Source organism: Eubalaena glacialis, chromosome X, assembly GCF_028564815.1.
Source record: "Eubalaena glacialis isolate mEubGla1 chromosome X, mEubGla1.1.hap2.+ XY, whole genome shotgun sequence".
Lineage (NCBI taxonomy): Eukaryota > Metazoa > Chordata > Mammalia > Artiodactyla > Balaenidae > Eubalaena > Eubalaena glacialis.
In genome coordinates, this window is record NC_083736.1 from 135,077,536 (window position 1) to 135,096,161 (window position 18,626).

An 18,626-nucleotide genomic window follows, 5' to 3' on the forward strand; every position below is an offset into this window, starting at 1 on the left:
TTGTCGTCGGAAACTGCTTGGTTGCCTAGCACCCCAGTCGTCTGCCTGGTCTTCCTTCCTCGCAGATCATCTGTTCCAGTCGCCTCGCAACCACAGCTCGGCGACAGGGGCCGGAACGGGGACGAGAAGTGCTCGCGCGCGCTCAGGGGGCGGCCGCAGCACCGCCCTCCCCGGAAGACCATGCTGCGAGGCAAGTCCCGGCTCAACGTGGAGTGGCTGGGGTACTCGCCCGGCCTGCTCCTGGAGCGCAGGCCTCTCTTGGCAGGGCGCACGCCCCGCAGCCCCGGCCGGTAAGTCACGTGAACGCTCGCGACCGCGCCTGCGCCTGCGCCTGCGCCCGGCGTCACCTCGGCGCGCCGCGCCTGCGCGCTGCGGCCCACCGCCCGGCGCTCGCCGGCACTTCCGGCGCGGTCCGCCTCGACCGGTCTCCCGCGGAGCTGATTAAGCGCGGACGCCGAGCCCAGCCCGCCTCTGAGCGCCTGCTGCGGGCGTGGCGACGCCATGGAGCGTTTTGATAAAGCGGCGCTGAACGCGCTGCAGCCGTGCGACTTCAGGTAGTCCGGGGCAGGGCCGGGGTCGGGCGGGGGCCTCGAGCACGAGGCGGACCGGCCCTGGCCGGGAGCGGGGCAGGAGGGAAGGCCCGGGCCGACCGGGCTGACCTGCGGTGGGTGGGCGTGAGGTCTGGACCCTCGGGGCCGGAGCTGCGGGCTACAGGAGAGAGGGGAAGTGGGTTGGGACTTGCAGCGTCTGCACGCCCGGCCCCTACCCTTCGCTCGGGAGCAAGGGACCCGGGGTCTTGGGGGATAGGTCGGGGGGCCTTCAGCTCCTGTTTCTGGCCTAGCACCACTTCTCGCTGTTATCTATATTGCGATCTTGCTGTCTGCAGTCTTTTTCCCCACTGCAGGGTGAGCTCCCTGAGGACAGGAACCTGGCCTTCTCCGTCTCCGTGTCCCCCACAGGGCCTGCATCGTCGGGGCTTAATAAATGTTTGCTGTACGCATGAACGAATGGAAGGGAGAAAGGGCTCTCCCTGATTTGAGTCTTCTTCACTTGGGGAGTCAGTAGGATGGGGGCTGGTGGCCGAGTAGAGGGAACCTGAGGAGAGAGCGGGTGGTTCTTGATACCTCACGAGGCCAGAGGATGGGGAGGGGTTTAGCCGCCATTCAGTGTGTGCCAGGCTCAGCTTAGGTGCTTTGTTACATACATTATCAGAATTAAGAAAGTGCTTAGTTTCTTGATTTTTAAAAACGATGAAGTTGACTCAGAATAAGTGACTTGCCCAAGATCACACGGTTAGGTCACACAATTAATAAGTGTTGAAGCTGGCAGTTGTCCAAGCCCACTGACTCCGAAGCCCGTGATCTTTGGAGCCCCGTGATCTTTTTCACTCTCACAATGGCAATGTAGGTGTTTGTTTATTTTTTTTTATTACTGTCTAGTAGTGACGCTACCAACAGGTATTTTTTATTAAGTGCACTTAGAATACAGTATAGCCTTCCTAGACTGATTCTAGTGTTTCCTAATGGAATTTGCAGTGAAATCTACTTGCAGTGGAAGTCTTGCTTGCCATAAAAGGGAACATGGTAAGCTCTATCTGCTTAATGTTTGCTGCAGAAGTTTATATGAAGTGGGTAAACTCTAGATGGTTTTAAGAGTGGGGACACAGTAAGGTTCATCCTGAATTATTTGTTTCGTGTGAGGCCCGTTCTAATTCTGAATGTTCTCATTCTTCATTTCTAACAAGTCTCAGTAACACCCGATCAGACACATAGGAGAAATCAGTTGAATGACGTCAGTAGCTTTGTTTTAGAATAAATCACCGGTTATACCCAAGCTGGCAAGGAGAGAATGTCCTATAAACACTAGAGGAAGTTTGAAAACTAGTTTTCAAAAGTTTGTATGCTTAACTTTGTACTTAGTCCTATATTTGTGAGACTGAAAGTCAAATTTTTGGAGCTTAAGGTAAAGAGAGAGGTGAGAAGGAGTTGGAGATAAGCTACAAATTGTTAAGATATGCTATGTGTAGAGTGCATGGGGCTAGAAATTAACATGCAGAAAAGATTCTGTTCGCGTGGTAGGATCATAAGTGATTTTGTGTGCTTTAAAACAGTTTTATGGTATTATATCATCTTTTCAATAGTAAACTTTTCTCAAAGCCAGGCCAGATAATAGATACTCAAGAGATGATCTAAAGAACAGGAGAACCAGTTAACCTTCCCTTTCTCTAGGTTCTCAAGCTTTGTTTCTTTATCAGGTTAGATGATCTGAATTTTGCACACCAAAAACACATACTTTATTTTATTTTATTTAAGTATTTATTTATTTTTTCACACACACACACACACACACACAATATTTTATTTTTACAAGAGATAAATAAACTGACACCAAGCATTGTAAATGGATGACCACAACAAAAGCAACAATGATTGCAATTACCAAACACGAAAAACACTCATACTATGTCATAATATTGACATTCAGTCCAGTAATCCTCCACTGTAACAGCTCCTTTACTTTGCAGTGAAAATTGATTTGTATATTTTTTGCCTCTGAGTCCTTGTGGGATTTTTTTTTTTATTCAAACAGAAAGTCACAAAAATTATAATCATCCTCATCAGTTCACTCAGTCCCGTGTAATTAATGTTTTTTTCATCTTGATCTTTTGTTAGCACTTTTATGAATTCATCAGTTTTCCATTAGCGTTCTGAAAATGCTTATTCATTCAGTTCAGCAGTATAGTCAGTTACCAGAAACCTGTACTTGTCAGTCTTTTCCATGAATTCCTTGAAGATGAAACCCTTTTATAGGAACATTTTTGCAAAAGCATCAGAGTACACCCAGAACTGTCTGTAATGACAAAAGACTTAAAAATGACCACGGTTAAAGATTTGATGAAAGTTCATACTGCAATTGACAAGGAAATTTAGTTACTTCTGAGATATACATTTTAAAGTAATAACTAGAATTATGACTTACAACATTATACAAGAACATATAAGATTTTTAGAAATTTCATGTAATGTCTGAAACATTTATATTAACATATTTCCATACAAATAACCCAAAGAAAGTTTAGTATTAGTTGTTTTTTTGTTTGTTTGTTTGTTTATACTGCAGGTTCTTATTAGTCATCAATTTTATACACATCAGTGTATACATGTCAATCCCAATCCCCCAATTCAGCACACCACCATCCCCACCCCACCGCGGTTTTCCCCCCTTGGTGTCCATATGAAAAACACATACTTTAACTCCCCAAAGAAACACCATGAAGGTCAAGTTTTTTGTTGGGGTCCACAAAAGAATTGGCCAAATACCGACTTTATGTATGTATGTATGTATTAATTTTTTATACAATTTTTAAAGGGTTACACTCCATACATAGTTATTACAAAATATTGGCTACATTCCCCGTGTTGTACAATACATCCTTGTAGCCTGTCTACACAATAGTTTGTACCTCCCACTCCCCTTCCCCTGTATTGCGCCTCCCACCCTCCCCACTGGTAACCACTAGTTTGTTCTGTATATCTGTGAATCTGCCTCTTTTTTGTTATTTTCACTAGTGTGTTGTATTTTTTAGATTCCACGTGTAAGTGATATCATACAGTCTCTGACTTATTTCACTTAGCATAATGCCTTCCAAGTCCATCCACGTTGCTGCAAATGGCAAAATTTTGTTCTTTATGGCTGAGTAGTGTTCCATTATACGTATGTATTGATATGTTTGTGTCTGTGTGTGTGTGTATGCATATATATATCGTATCTCCTTTGTCCATCTGTTGATGGATACTTAGGTTGCTTCTGTATCTTGGTAATTGTAAATAATGCTGCTGTGAACATTGGGGTGCATGTATCTTTTCAAATTAGTGTTTTTGTTTTCTTTGGATATGACTTTTTGTATTTTTTTATATAGAACTCCTGCAGACACTCATATTATTCATGAACATTACACAATAAATTTTTCTAAAATTTTTCTGTTAGGAAACAGTGTAAGGGAGCTTATGTATGTTAGATGAGAATGTATAGCTCAGTGATCACCAAAGTGGGATGTATTAAAAGATGATTCATTGAAGTATGGAAAGAAAATAGTAGAATTTCTGCATAAATTAAAAATTTTTTAACCTTATCCTTTTTAGTGTCTGTTTTTGCATGTGTTTTATATTTCAAAGAATGCATGAGTAATATGTGTATAGATAATTTATTTTAAAAATCATTATGCCTGTATGGGGGTGTGTGCTCAAAACTTTTATTTAATGATGGATTGCACAGTCAAAAAAGTTTGTAGACCACTGGTATAAACGTGAAATGTTCTCTTCCTTTGTGGCCTGCCAGAAGCCTCTCCTGTAATGGTATACACAATTATAAGAACTCCTTTGCCTGGATTGTCTAGGGGTACAGAGGAATGTGCAGGACTGGCTAGGACACAAGCTATCATGTTAAGTGCGGTAACAACAGGCATGAACTAAGTGTGGTTGGATCCCAGAGCGATGAATCGTTCCAGCTGGCATAATCAGGAAAGGTGCCCAGAAGAGAGGTTATTCTGGGGGGACCTTGAAGGCTGGGCTGTATTCTTCCTAGAGATATAGATAAAAACGAACCTCTTGCTGAGTATTACCAGAAAGAATCAAGTTCAAGTGTTGACTACGAGCGTAAAGTTAGACGTGTAAGGTTGTAGGGGAGCAGCACTTGCCACTCCGAAGTGTCTCTTTGGTGTGCAGATTATTTCAAACTGAAAACAGTCAAGGCCCAAAAGACTCAGGAAGAAACGTTGACCTTCCCCTTAATTGCCTAAAAAAATTTAGATAGAGGGCCTGTTCCTGGAAGAGAGCTATCACCAGAGATACCTGCAAAGAATATGGGCCAGGTGTGGGGGAAATGGGGCATAGAGACCGGAGTCCATTTTGTGTCCCATAGACTGCATGGCCTAGCAAACACTTGTTTACCGAACATTTGCTTTGCCATCTTCATGTGAATTGCCTTCTTCCCCTTTGAAGTCCCCAACCCCTACCCGCAACATCCTCTTTTGTCTTTAGCTGAAGATGGTATTTAAGGCGAGGGTTTCGGCCATTTTGGCGAGTTACTCAGTTCTGGGTCTCTTCCACGTATACATGTTACTCAACTTTGATTTTTCTCCTGTTAATATGTCTCATGTCAATTTAATTCTTAGAACAGCCGGAAGAACCCAGGATGGTAGAGGAAAATTTCTTCCTCCCTGACAAGGTAGTGTGAGGATGGTTAGATTGAAGGACTTTATCTAAAGGTTAAAAGCTGTAGGGCTTACTGCGTTTAAACGTAATGTGTGAGGTGGTATGTTTGAGGTATGTGTGTGTCCAGGGTTGCTGGAAGCTTACTGCAGCTTCACTGTCAGTGTGTTGCTCATTTGTGACAGCGCATTAGGACAAGTGCTGACGTATATCTACTTATCAGTAAAACAACATTAAGGAATATTTGAAAGTGGGGAAATAACTTTATTATTGTGTATTAATCTGGAGTCCTTTTTCATGTGCACACATTTTTAACATAATTGGAATAGTATACATCAGGGGTTGGCAAAGTTTTTCTGGAAAGGGCCAGTTGGTAAATATTTTAGGTTTTGAGGGCCATGTGGTCTGGCGCCACCACTAAGCTCTGCCTCTGTAGCTCCATGAAGTCTTAGGTGATGCATAGACAAGCGGGTGTGGCTATAATGTTTACATTGCTAATGTTTTAAGTAACAGTTTATCTGACTTGTTTTTCTTTAAGCATATAATTTTAAAAGCTTAATTGCATTCTTCAGAATCATTTTATTGTATTCTGGAACAAAACTTTTCCCATTGCAATATTTCCATTGATTTTAAAATAGTCTGGAAGAATAGAATTCACTGAACGAAAAGTGTTTTGATATCAAACTTTTAATGCATCCATGTTGTGAAGGCCGTCTAAGTTGTACTCTAGCTATTTAATAACAAAGAAATTTGAGTAAGTTTCCTTCAGCCGCATTCAGATTGTTCTAGGCTCCTATTTCTTTGGAGATTCTCAAACCTTGTCTGTACTGTATTCAGCTAGCCACTGATAGGATGCTTTGTGAAGGGACGTTCATTAGTTGTTTTCTGTGTATCTTCTCCCTTGCTACCTCCATTGTGAATTCTGTAAATCGTGTACATTTGCATAGCACTTGGGAGATTACAGACCACTTTTTTGCACTTTATACTTCCTTTCACACTGGATCTGCTGCTGGATTTCTAGGATCTTCTAATTTTGAGTCCCTGGCACTGCCCCTTCTTCCTCTCGCCACTGCTTTCAAGGCAGGGGCAGTGTTCCCAGCATCTTTTCTGTGGGTATTTATAGCATTTATGGACACAAGAGTAGTTGGAAATGGCTGTGCGGGCTCTGATTTTCTCTTTGTTTACTTTATTCCAGAAATGAAAGTTCATTAGCATCCACTCTGAAGACGCTCCTGTTCTTCACAGCTTTAATGATCACTGTACCTATTGGGTTATATTTCACGACTAAATCTTATGTTTTTGAAGGTAATCCTAGACCATAAAACAAGACATTTTCTCCCTTAACTATATTTGAGATTCTGTGCTTTTATGACTTCTTTATATCTTTAAACTGGGTATTCTTAATTTTGCTTCTTCTGTTTTGCTTTTCAAAAATCACGTTGCATGAAATGAACTTTTTCATCACTCGGTTATTTCAGTTTGACGTCATATTTGCTTATGGTTTTCTGTGGAATAGCTTGCAGATCCTTTCTTTTAACAGCCCTTTGAGAGCAAGAGTTGCCTGACATGGAAGGAGGAATTTGGGGGAATGTACCTTTGGTGGAAGACATTGGAAGGAAGAGAAAATAAAGCTCCCTTTTTTAATGTCAGAGTCCTTAGATGAAGTGATCAATTGTGATTTTCATTCAAAATAATGTTCTTCTTGTGTAGAAGGTATTCAAATCTTTAAGTGAATACTTGATTTATCACTGTGCAAAGCATTCCTTTTTAATTGTCTGACTAGTTAAATATATAGCTAATAAAAATTAGTATGCTTTGTTTTTTGTATTTTGATACATTTTGGAATAAAATGGAAACTTTTTTTCTCTCGATAGGCGCCTTTGGGATGTCCAATAGGGACAGCTATTTTTATGCTGCTATTGTTGCAGTGGTCGCCGTCCACGTGGTGCTGGCCCTCTTTGTTTATGTGGCCTGGAATGAAGGCTCACGGCAGTGGCGTGAAGGCAAACAGGATTAAAGTGAACATCACCTTTTGATAGCATTAAATTGATTTTTTTTAAATGGTAAATGCGTCTGGGGTATTGATGATTTTAATAAAGTTGAAAGAACATGTTAAAATCAATCTTATGGAATCACGTTTGACTAGTGTAAATTTTGATCCTTCTAAAACAATGGTTTGTATCATCAGTTTTAACTGTATGAGCCTCTCATTTGCAAATGAGAATTTGGAAAAGTTAAATTGGTTACAAATAAGTATGTGAAATTAGTTACACATTATTCTGGGAAGGATTTGATTATCTTACAACAAAACAATATTTTATAGCATTTCGTCTTTTGGTTGGCTTTGAGTTTTACTCCTCTGGATATATTCAGATGTACATAGTGGAGCAAATCTAAACTTTATTTTTCGCTGGAACACTTTTCCTAAGTATCATGAAAATACCAGATCATTGGATTTTGGGTTGTAAATGCGTATTGGAAATTGCTTAAATTGTGGACACTGGAATTAATCTGAATGTCACTGAGAAATTTTGCATAAAGTGTAATCCCTCGTCAGTAGAAATCTTTCATTACATTATTTCATGGGGAAACTAGGCTGAATCACACCCATTCATGTAAAAGGACTGGGTTTATTGGAGAATGCAGACAGCAAAGCCAAGAGAGCTACCTGCCTAGGCACCCAGCCTACTCCCTAAAGGCCCCTTGCAGGCCAGCCTCCTGCTTTCAGACAAACTCTGTAACAATCTGCTTTGCTCTGGTCATTCAACAATGAACTTACGCTTTAATTACAAGGTTGTGTAAACTCCCTTTAAATTTCTTTTTCCTACTTTTTAATAATGTATATGAATGAATTTACGTTTAAACGTGTTCATTTTTGCATACTTAGGGAGTGTAAACAATCCTGAAAATAGATTATTTTTATCATCCAGGAAGTATTCTTGGAATTTCTAGTCTAGTCTTTTAAATCAGTGCCGTTATATCCCAGATACATCGATAGATAATGTATCTAAGTTAGATAATCCTTGAGGTCCTTTCTGATAGAAAAAGACCCTGTGGTTTTACTTTCGTATCCTTGGTCTGTGTTCTTTCTAGCCACTTGGTACTTACTTGTGTGCAATCTAAAAACACACCCCAAAAAAGTGCATATTAAAACAGAAGAAAATTTAAATTCCCTGTAATGTTGCCACCTGGAGATATCCACTATTTTGGTTTACATCCTGTGTGCATTTCTTAATGCTAGTTTGATACTAAAAGTTTGGTTTAAGTTCAAATTCTGCCAATTTTACCTGGCAGCTATTTGCATTTTTTCAGATGAGTGATTATTGGCCGTTTTCTTAAAAAGCACATTCTACCTTTACTCTTTTTTTTTTTTAATAGTAATAGCTTTCATTTATTGAGTCTTTTTTTTTTAAACATCTTTATTGGAGTATAATTGCTTTACAATGGTGTGTTAGTTTCTGCTGTATAACAAAGTGAATCAGTTATACATATACATGTCCCCATATCTCTTTCCTCTTGCATCTCCCTCCCTCCCACCCTCCCTATCCCACCCCTCTGGGTGGTCACAAAGCACCGAGCTGATCTCCCTGTGCTATGCGGCTGCTTCCCACTAGCTATCTATTTTACGTTTGGTAGTGTATATATGTCCATGCCACTGTCTCACTTTGTCCCAGCTTACCCTTCCCCCTCCCCGTATCCTCAAGTCCATTCTCTAGTAGGTTACTCTTTTAACTAGATATCTCATTGTACAAATTTCCTGTCATTGATAATCCCTAATACAATGGCCCTTGCTGTGAGTGTTTGCCATTACTGATTTTGTTTGTTCACCCCTACTTTTGATGTTGTGGAACTGGACTAAAGGAGTAGAGAGGTAGTTAGGCATAAAAGCAGAGAAGGCATTTGTGTTTATTTAATTGTTGAGGAGAAATAAAAGATGATTACTGTAGGACTATTTTTTATTCTTGCTTATAGTTAAATGTTATCTAGAGTTTAAATGTCTTAAGTAGTTATTCTAAATGTAAAATGTTTTCTTAAAAAGACTACAGTTTTGGTATAAAATTGTACAAATTTAATATGAAATTGTAGGATACTCCCGATTGAGTCTAGTGTACTGTATGGTAGATTTCTAGATGGTCCCCTCTTTAGATGCCTTGTTGTACTTAGAATTTGTCCACCTAATTTCTTTTTCTATAATGTCAAGGTTTTTCTTGTACTTTTGGGATCTTATGCTATTTGTAAAACGTTAATGTCCAGTGTTGGATTGTTTTGTTTGATTTCAGACATTTGCGGAGTAGATAACATGGGTGTGTTTCTGCAAGTATTTAAACCGGGGATTCATGCAAAAGCAGATGTAATTTCCTCTTGGAAAAGGTACCCAGCATTTGAAAGTTAGAATCGGGTGCTAAGGTTGATGTTTGGGGTTATTACAATATAGACTTGTTTTCACACCAGTTAATATTTTCTTAGGGTTTTAACTGTTAACTGAGTAGTTTGCTGCTGTTGAAATAACATGGTATTTGACAAATAGATTTATTTTTCAAGATGTCTCAGTGATTTTCTCTTGTACAATGTATATACTTCAGGATGTATAGAAAGGAAAGCTACAATTGAGCCCTTATGTAAATGTTATAAGGTAGGAATATGTTCACTGTTGTTTGAAAACTGATTGTAAGAATAACCTCAATTAGGGAGTGTAACTTGAAGTGTCAGTACGGGCTACTGATTTAACACATGACCTTCTTCACCTCACCTCCCATTTTGCCCCCCAGAATATAATCTTTATTCTCATTGTGCTAAAAAATGAAAAGTCTGCTGTAGAATGCATCTGATGTCATTAGCTCTTCAAGTGGATACCATTTTACATGTGACAGCAGAGTTCAGTTTTGAATTGCTGAAGAAATTTAAACCCTCCATAAAAAAGAAAAAAAAAACCAACCTGCGTTTCATGGGAATCTAACAGAAATATACTGTAAGATTATTTTCATCATAAAGATCTCATCAGCTTTGCCCAAAAAGCAACTGCTTGACTTGTTTGGTGTTTAGTTTCTGTTTTCGTATAAATTTTATATATACAGCTAGAGTACCCAAGGAGACCAGTAAAAACAGTTAAACAGATAGGGTGTACCCAAGGAAAGATGAAAGCTGAAGGTACATGAGACAAAGAATTTATATCCTGTTTTAAATGTATCTAGTGTATATTTCTTGTCTCCAGACAAGTTCATGTTTATTGTTTTATTTATGCTCAAGTGAAGTTGTAGATTGTTGGTAGGCCATTTTAGAAATGGGTTGTCTGTGGTACAAGTGGATTCACGCAGCCTCTGCTCTTCCATTTAAGATAGGGTTTGCAAGAGCTGGCCTGAAGCAGCACACTCACAACTTGACAAGATTTCTTTTTCCTTTTTGTCGGGGGAAGGGTCACCTGAGAAAATAAATTATTTTCAGGGACTTTGGGAACCTAACGGTAAATATTACATGTAACCTGTGAACAGATTAAGCCTTTATATAATTCATTAAAGTACTCTGGAATTCCTCAACTTACCATCACTCCTGGCCACACTTTCCTTGCCTGTTTTGTTGCTACGTGTGCTTGAAAGTAATATCTGCGTTCCTTTGAAGATGTTCTGTAGGTCATATTTGTCAGTTACAGACTAGTCTTCCTTTTTCTCAAGTTCAGTGAAATCTCACTGAACAGTAATAATAGCAATAGCTAACATCTGCACAGCACCTTACAGTTTGCAGAAAACGTTCACATTTTCTCGTTTTTTTTGCATAGTGAACCTGTTATGAGATTTCTCTTGACCTTGATGCTGAAAGTGTTAGAATCTTTGAAGTCGCTAGAGTCACTGAATATGCTGTAGTCTTGAATAGCGCCCTGACAAGGGGCAGATTTTAGATGCGCTACCTTGAAAGCTGCGTGTAATTATCAAAATGGGGGGCTTGAGTTCTTTACCCACTTGAATCAGATTTACTTTTGTGAGTGATGTTTTTCTAACTGTTATCTGGATGGATTTTGTATTCATTATATTCTAACCCGTAACTTGTATAAATTTACCGTCTGTTGTCATTAAAAAAGTGTTCGTAATTACACTTTGATGTCTCCTGGTTAAATTAATAGTTAAGTTTATTAACCTCTTCATTTTTTTTACATTTGTTTGCCTCTCTGTTTATACCGTATAGAATATGAATAGAGCTGTCAAGGGTAAACTTTTATGCAGTAAATGTAGGCCAGAGATGCTCAAATGGGTGGGGGCTGTGAGGGATGCTGAGACTGGAAGGGCCGTGCTGGGCCCGTCAGAATTAGTATAGGTAGCAGTGGGGAAAAGAAAGCAGCTCCTTGCCTTGTGCCTTAAAAAAAAAATCATTTGGGGGCGAATGGGCTTCAAATACCACTGAAGGAGTGAGGGTGGGAAATACCTGTGGCTAATTAAAGACAGGGATAGTCAGTTCCTGGCAATGTCCAGCACGCCACTCCCTCATGGCAGTGCCCTGTTTCCTCTGTCCTCTAGGCCACTTGTGGATTGTACAGTTGACCCTTGAACAACATGGGTTTGAACTGCATGGGTCCACTTATTTACGGATTTTCTCAGTAGTGAATACTACAGTGCTACACAATCTGGTCGGTTGAAGCTGCAGATGGGGAGTGTGGAGTTAGAGGATTTCCCGCTGTGGGGAGGGTCGGTGTCCCTAATCCCCGCTGGTTCAAGGGTCAGCTGTACTCATTCCAGCTCCTTGCTGCACTTTGGAGGGTTCCAGCTAGTTCTCATTAATAAATAATATCCACTCCAGAAAAAGATTTGAGACATCTTAGTATCAAAATGTACAGGTTATGTACAATTGTATTTGTATACAAAAGTACAGATTGTAAAATGTCCAGGGAACTCAGGAGACAGGTAATGACAATGCAGAAACCACTGGAGTCACCTTGTGGGATTGAGTGCCCAGACCTAACCCAAACCAGAGTCAGAACCTCGGGGTGGTGGGGCCTGGAAATACATATTTATAACAGGTTGTGCTCTGATGCAGCCGGTTTGAGAACCACTGCTAGAGATGGAGAATTATACATGGATATTTTTAATGCTGGACTTGAAGATGTTTGTATAAAGCAGGCCTGAAATGGCAGGCACTTTATTAGGCAAAGGTAGAATCCTGTGTAATGCTATATTGAAGGTTTAGTTTAAAATCAAAATTTACGGGCTCCTTGACCATCCATATTGACTTTGCTTCACTATTAATGAACTATGTTAACCGAAAACTGTAGTACAGGAAACAGCCCACTTGGAGACAGCTTAGGTGTGCCAAGAAATGGCCACTGCTGCTCCTCTGATGCCTTCACCTTATTTGGAATCCTCACCGCTGTGGTCTTTGGAGAGAGGCAAAACCTAACCCAGGAGTCCAAGTGAATTTGGTCTGAACAGTAAAGGAAGTAGTGGAGAAAACCAGGAGGGTTTCCTAGGCATATCTGCTCCATTAATAGTATGACTCCCCTGCCCCCAAATATTTTTCCTCGCATCGCTGACATCTTTCCACTTCATTTCACGCACACCCTGCTGTTTTGCCCATTAAAGATGCATTTAAGTTAATCCTCTTAGAAAATACAGGATTTGGGTGGAGAGCAGCTCACATCCTGGCGACTCAGTTGATGCGTCCCTTCAAAGGAGCATCGGGCTACCCTGAGGGAATGCATGCTAGAGATGAAACTCCCTGTATCCTTTTGCTTCTCACCATCTTCCCTGCCTGGGTCTGGACCAGCTTCACTCCTCTAACTGCTCCTGTAGTCATTTCGCCACAAAGCAGCTAGAAGGTTTCTTCCTTTAAGAATCTTCAATCGATTGGGCATGCCATACCTCTGCTCAGAATCCTCCAAATAGCTCCCAGTCTCCCTCAGAGTGATATCCCGGCTCCATGCACAGCCTACAAGCGAGGCCTCCTCCCTTTGTTTCATTCGCTCCCCCTTGCTCAGCACTGGGCAGCCTGCTTTCCCTTCCCCAGATCTCCCATGCCCACTCCCACCACACAGCTTTGCATCGGCTCTTCCCTCTCCCTTAGATCTTCCCTCTCCCCTGGCTCCTTCTCACCCTTCAGGTCTCAACTCTCAAGTCACCTCCCCAGAGAGGCCTCCTAATCGAAAGTCGCAAGTCCCACATCACTCTCATAACACAGAACATTGATTGAAATGATCTTATTTGTTTATTATCTCCCTCCCTCCATGAAAGCATAAGCTCAGGAGAGTAGGCACTGTCTTATTCACCGCTGAATCCCCAGGGTCTAGCACTGGTTTTAATAAGGATGTTCTTGGTTAACTGCAAGTAACAGAAAATGCTGTTCAAACGATGCAAAAGGCCAGAGATGGGGCTAATCCATTGGCACAGTTAATCAGGGTGCCTGCTCCATTTCTCTGCGATTCTCTCTGCATGTCCTTCTCAGTGTGTTGGTAACATCCTCAGGCTTCCCTCCCTCATGAGGACAAAATGACTGCAGCCATTCCTGGGCTTCATCAGCACACCACAGACAGTCATCCAACCACCGAACAACCCCCCTGGGCTTTACTCTGGAGTAACTCAGTTGATGTGCCCACCAGTGAAACAATCACTTTGGCCACGCAGTGCCAAGCATTGGTGGGTTTATGCCTGGACAAGTGCCCAGTCCCAAACCAATCACTTGGGGGTTATACTGGTTAACTCAGGCCACTCAGTGCCCACCCCTGGGGGAGGGGTTAGATGCTGGTAAGGCTCCCAGCAATGTTTGCTGCAGGGCTCAACTGATTCGTTAACTGGATGAGGCAATGTGCAGTATATACACGTATATGTACAATAGATTCGGATATGGCTGCGGGCGGGGATATGGATATGGCTGTGGATACGGACATACACATAGATATGAATGGAGGTGTGAGAGGCATGCACTTGGGGGTCAGGGCAGGGCAGGGCCTGGGGCGGGACCATCTTCCAGAGGACTTTACAACTGCATGAGGGCTTGGCCCTAGTAGGTGGCAAGATACCAATACAGTCCCTCTACGAAATTTGGTCAGCTCTGCCTCGGGAAGAAGGCTGAAACAGTTGGAGGGTCATCAAATTCTTTCTCCCATCGGTATCTGTGGCTCTCTGTTCCCAGGGTCTGCACTCTGCTCTGAAGCCCTAAAACACACCCTCTTTCTCAATCACTCCCCACTCCCACCCTTCAGCACTGCGTCTGTGTTTCTTCGGAAACACAGGTACACATAGGGGACGTGCTTTATGCCTGCACACGAGCAAAGTGTGTGGCTGTGCTGGATGTGCTCTTCGTGGCTATGGCACCAGGATTTTCCTGTTCAACGAATTCTCATGGAAGGTAGCAATTGCAGTTGTTCAGCTGGGATCCCGCTGAAGACATGTCCCAAAGACAACAGTGGCGAGAGGCGGCCAGACATCCCGGTGCAGGAATACTCTCCAGTGCTCTACTCTGTGATTCTGCAATTATCGGTAACATCATCAAGTTCAGCTCTGGCCCGTTAACATGCACAAAAGCAGAAAGAATGAGAGTAGAAACAGAATCTGATTTTCTCAGCTATGTGCAAACTATACAAATATGTATTTTAAAGAAAAACGTATGTGGCATAGCCAGACTTTGTTATTTTAAAAAGACTCACAATAGAAAATGAAAATGTTTTGGGGCTGTGAAAAATGAAGTCTGTTCACGTTTCTATATTCCATTTCTTTCCGAAAAAAATTGGATGTAGGACAGATTGAGAGCGCTGTGCCTTTTTTCCTAGCATTCCTGCTGCTCTTATAGCTAGAGACACATTTCTCATCCTCCACTCTTTGCTCACTCTTCCCTCCCAGCCCACCTTGAACCAACTAGAATTTAAGATTAATAAAGTCGAGTGATCAAGAAAATAAATTAAAAACAAAAAAGGTGAGTGGGAAAGGAATAGAAAGCTCGGTAAAATGGAATGAGCAAGAGAAGTGAAATGAGTTCTTCTGACTGACTTGGCAAAAAGGGCTGGTGGGTAAGGCCCCCGTGGAAGGCAGAATTGTAAGATACCCCCAAGAGCCCCATTCCCTATATACATGCTTGTACAGTCCCTTCCCCTTGAATATGGATGAAACCTGTGAATATGATGGGAGAGTAGCTCCCTTGATTTGGTTACTGTATTAGTTTGCTCAGGCTACCATAACAAGGTACCACAGACTGGGCAGCTTCAACAATTGGAAATGTATCTTTTCGCAGTTCTGGAGGCTAGAAGGCAGAGATCCAGGTGTTGGCAGGGTTGGTTCCTTCTGAGATCTCTCTCCTTGACTTACAGATGGCTGTCTTCACATGGTCTTCCCTCGGTGGGTGTGTGTGTCCCGGTCTCTTCTTACAAGGACACCAGCCATATTGGATTAGAGCCTGTCCTAGTGACCTCATTTTAACTTAATTATCTCTTTAAAAACCCTATCTCCAAATACAGTCACATTCTGAGGTACTGGGGGTTAAGACTTCAACATTTGAATTTTGGGGGAACACATTTCAGCCCGTAACAATTATGCTGTATCTGTGGTGGGCAGAATAATGACTCCCCCAAAATGTTCACGCGTTTATCCCTGGAAGCTGTGAGTATGTTACCAGACCTGGCAATGGGGAGTTAAAGGTGAAGATGAAACGAAGGTTGCTATTTAGCTGACCTTAAGAGGAGGAGAGTATCGTGGATTATCTGGGTGGGCCCAATGTTATCACACAGGCACCCCAAAGATATATTCACTTACTAATTCCTAGAATCTGTGAATGGCAAAAGAGTGGATCTTACCTTGTATGAGGAAAGATGTGATTAAATTTAGGATCTTGAGAGGGGGAGTTTATCTGGATTATCCTGGTGGGATAATCTTTGCTAATCCCTGATAACCTAAATGCAATCTCATGTATCCTTATAAGAGGGAGGCAGAGGGAGTTTGAAACAGACCCACACAGGGGAGAAAGCCATGTGAAGACAGAGGCAGAGACTGGAGTGATGAGGCCACAAGCCAAGGAAGCCAGCAGCCACCAGAAGCTGGAAGAGGCTTCTCAAAACACCAACTGCCCAGTGGCGAGCTTAAGAGTTCAAGGGGAGCTTCACTATTTGCTTCTCAACGGGCCTGACTCCCACGCCCAGTGTCTGCCTGGGCGAGCCCTAGTGTTCCGTGCATTTCCACGCAGGCAGATACCACAGCAACCAATTTTGCTCACACTCTGTTTGCCCAGTGCCCTGCCCTGTGCCTGGCACAGAATAGTTGTCCAGTGCGTATGTTGGGTGAATGAATGTCATTCCGTATTATGTGCCTTGTAAGAATTCTTTCCAGTGAGTTTGACATTTATATATGCTTTCCGTTTCCTTGAGTCCCTGAGGCATCTGGATCTGCCATGGAGGGGGAGTCCTGGGGGCAGGTGCAGCCCTGCGAAGAATTAGGCCTCATATCTGCCCTCAACACAGTGTTTGCTACAGAATGCACATTATTCATATTTGATATCGTTCGAACACATGGTTCTTCGTATGTCAGAGATAGATGTAGTTTTCATTCTAGAAGGTGTGTGTTCTTTCTGTTAACGCAGTGGGCTTTAAAAGTTTAATTTGTGGCAGTTCCATAACGATAAGTGATACTCTTTGTGTTCTCATTATCTGTTTCATTAAGCTTTGGTTTTACTAATAGTAGTTAGTCTCCTCCTTATAATAACCTTCAGGTAACTTGATGATTATGTCCAATCCAACAGGCTTAGCGTAGACTGCTAGGGTAGCTGTTTCGGCATGACCCCTCTAACCAGAAATGACAGATGTTTTAATCATCACATTCAGCTCAAGGAACAAGCTTCCTGAATCCTGATCACACATTAAAATGTATTTAATTGTTTTAACAAAATAAGCATTGGTATGTTGAATCTTTAATTATTTGCATTATGAATATGCCATGCGGTTGTGGATGCTTGAAGAGACCTTCTCTCTGTACTAAATATCAACTTCTTTGGGGTAAAGTCATGATCTTTCATGTTCCAAAGAATGTTTAGTGAGTTTTCTGAGAATCTATCCGACTGTCCCTTGTAAACTGGCCCAATGGTACACTCGGTGTAAGCAATGAACCGGCACCCAAAGTCCGTAGTTTACATTAGGGTTCACTCTTGGTGTTGTACATTCTGTCGTTTTGGACAAATGTATAATGACGAGTATCCACTATTATCGTACAGAATAGTTTCACTGCCTTAAAACCGCCCCTAGGTACTCTACCTATTCATCCTTCCTCCCTCTGCCCCCCCGACCCCAACCCCTGGCAACCACTGATCTTTTAACTATCTGCATAGTTTTGCCTTTTCCAGAATGTTATATAGTTGGAATGATACATTATATAGCCTTTTCAAATTGGCTTCTTTCACTTAGCAATATGCATTGAAGGGTCCTGCATGTCTTTTCATGGCTTGAAAACTCATTTTTTTTAATGCTAAATAATATTCCATTGTCTGGATGGACCACAGTTTGTGCATTCACCCACTGAAGGACATCTTGGTTGCTTCCAAGTTTTGCCAGTTATGAATAAGGCTGCTATAAACATGTGTGTGCGTGTTTTGCGTGGAGTTCAGTTTTCAGCGCCTTTGGGTAAATACAAAGGTGTGTGATTGCTGGATTGTATGGTAAGAGTATGTTTAGTTTTGTAAGAAACTGTCTTCCAGAGTGGCTGTACCATTTTGCACTTCCACCAGCAATGAATGAGAATTCCTGTTCCTCCACATCCTCCCTAGCATTTGGTGTTGTCCGTGTTTTAGATTTTGGCCCTTCTAATAAGTGTGCAGTGGTATCTCGTTGTTGTTTTAGTTTGCAGTTCCCTAATGACATATGATATTGAGCTTTCCATGTGTTTGTTTTCTGCTTCTATATCTTCTTTAGTGAGGTGTTAAAGCACATCTTTATAACAAATGCTTTAATAAAGATAAAAAACCTGACAAACTTTTCAAACCCTTTTTTTAAAGTCATCTTGTTCGTTTCGCTGTTGCTTCACATTACCATTAATAAGAAACAGTTTGTAAAATCTAAAGTCTACTAACTAAATATACACAGTTGACTCTTGAACAATGTGAGGGTTAACCCATGGACCATGCAGTAATGTAATGTCTACTATTGAAGAATATTTGTGCATAAGCGGACCTGTGCAGTTCAAACGTGCGTCGTTCAAGGGTCAACTGTGTAAATTAAGAATGCCCGATTTGGGGGAGGTGCATTGGTCAAGGAGACAGAAGATCTGAGTTCTGGTTCCTTCTTGCCACCAAATGTTTCAATTTAGGCAAGTCACTTCCCTTTCTGAATCTCAGTGTCTTCTGTAAAGTAAGGGTGATGTCTAAGATTCAACTACGGCTTTCTTTTTCTTTTGTATTTTAAGTCAGTCACTATAATGGCCCCTGTCAATATAGAGACATCTGAGCCCCTTGATTGCCTCATGG

At 41.6% G+C, this 18,626-nt stretch overlaps 1 protein-coding gene across 1 annotated transcript; it reads left to right on the top strand.

The window, feature by feature from the left end:
- The first annotated feature begins 382 nt into the window (after positions 1–382).
- Positions 383–8,413, top strand: VMA21 (vacuolar ATPase assembly factor VMA21). The gene is made up of 3 exons (XM_061178303.1): positions 383–554; positions 6,406–6,515; positions 7,085–8,413. Exons 1-3 carry the CDS (start codon positions 502–504, stop codon positions 7,225–7,227), a joined length of 306 nt encoding a protein of 101 aa, XP_061034286.1. The 5' UTR covers positions 383–501; the 3' UTR covers positions 7,228–8,413.
- Positions 8,414–18,626: the final 10,213 nt, after the last annotated feature.

Coding starts and splice junctions, on each gene's coding strand:
- VMA21 (XM_061178303.1), top strand. CDS start 502: ATGGAGCGTTTTGATAAAGCGGCGCTGAACGCGCTGCAGCCGTGCGAC. Junction 555..6,405: donor CTGCAGCCGTGCGACTTCAG/GTAGTCCGGGGC, acceptor ACTTTATTCCAG/AAATGAAAGTTCATTAGCAT. Junction 6,516..7,084: donor TAAATCTTATGTTTTTGAAG/GTAATCCTAGAC, acceptor TTCTCTCGATAG/GCGCCTTTGGGATGTCCAAT.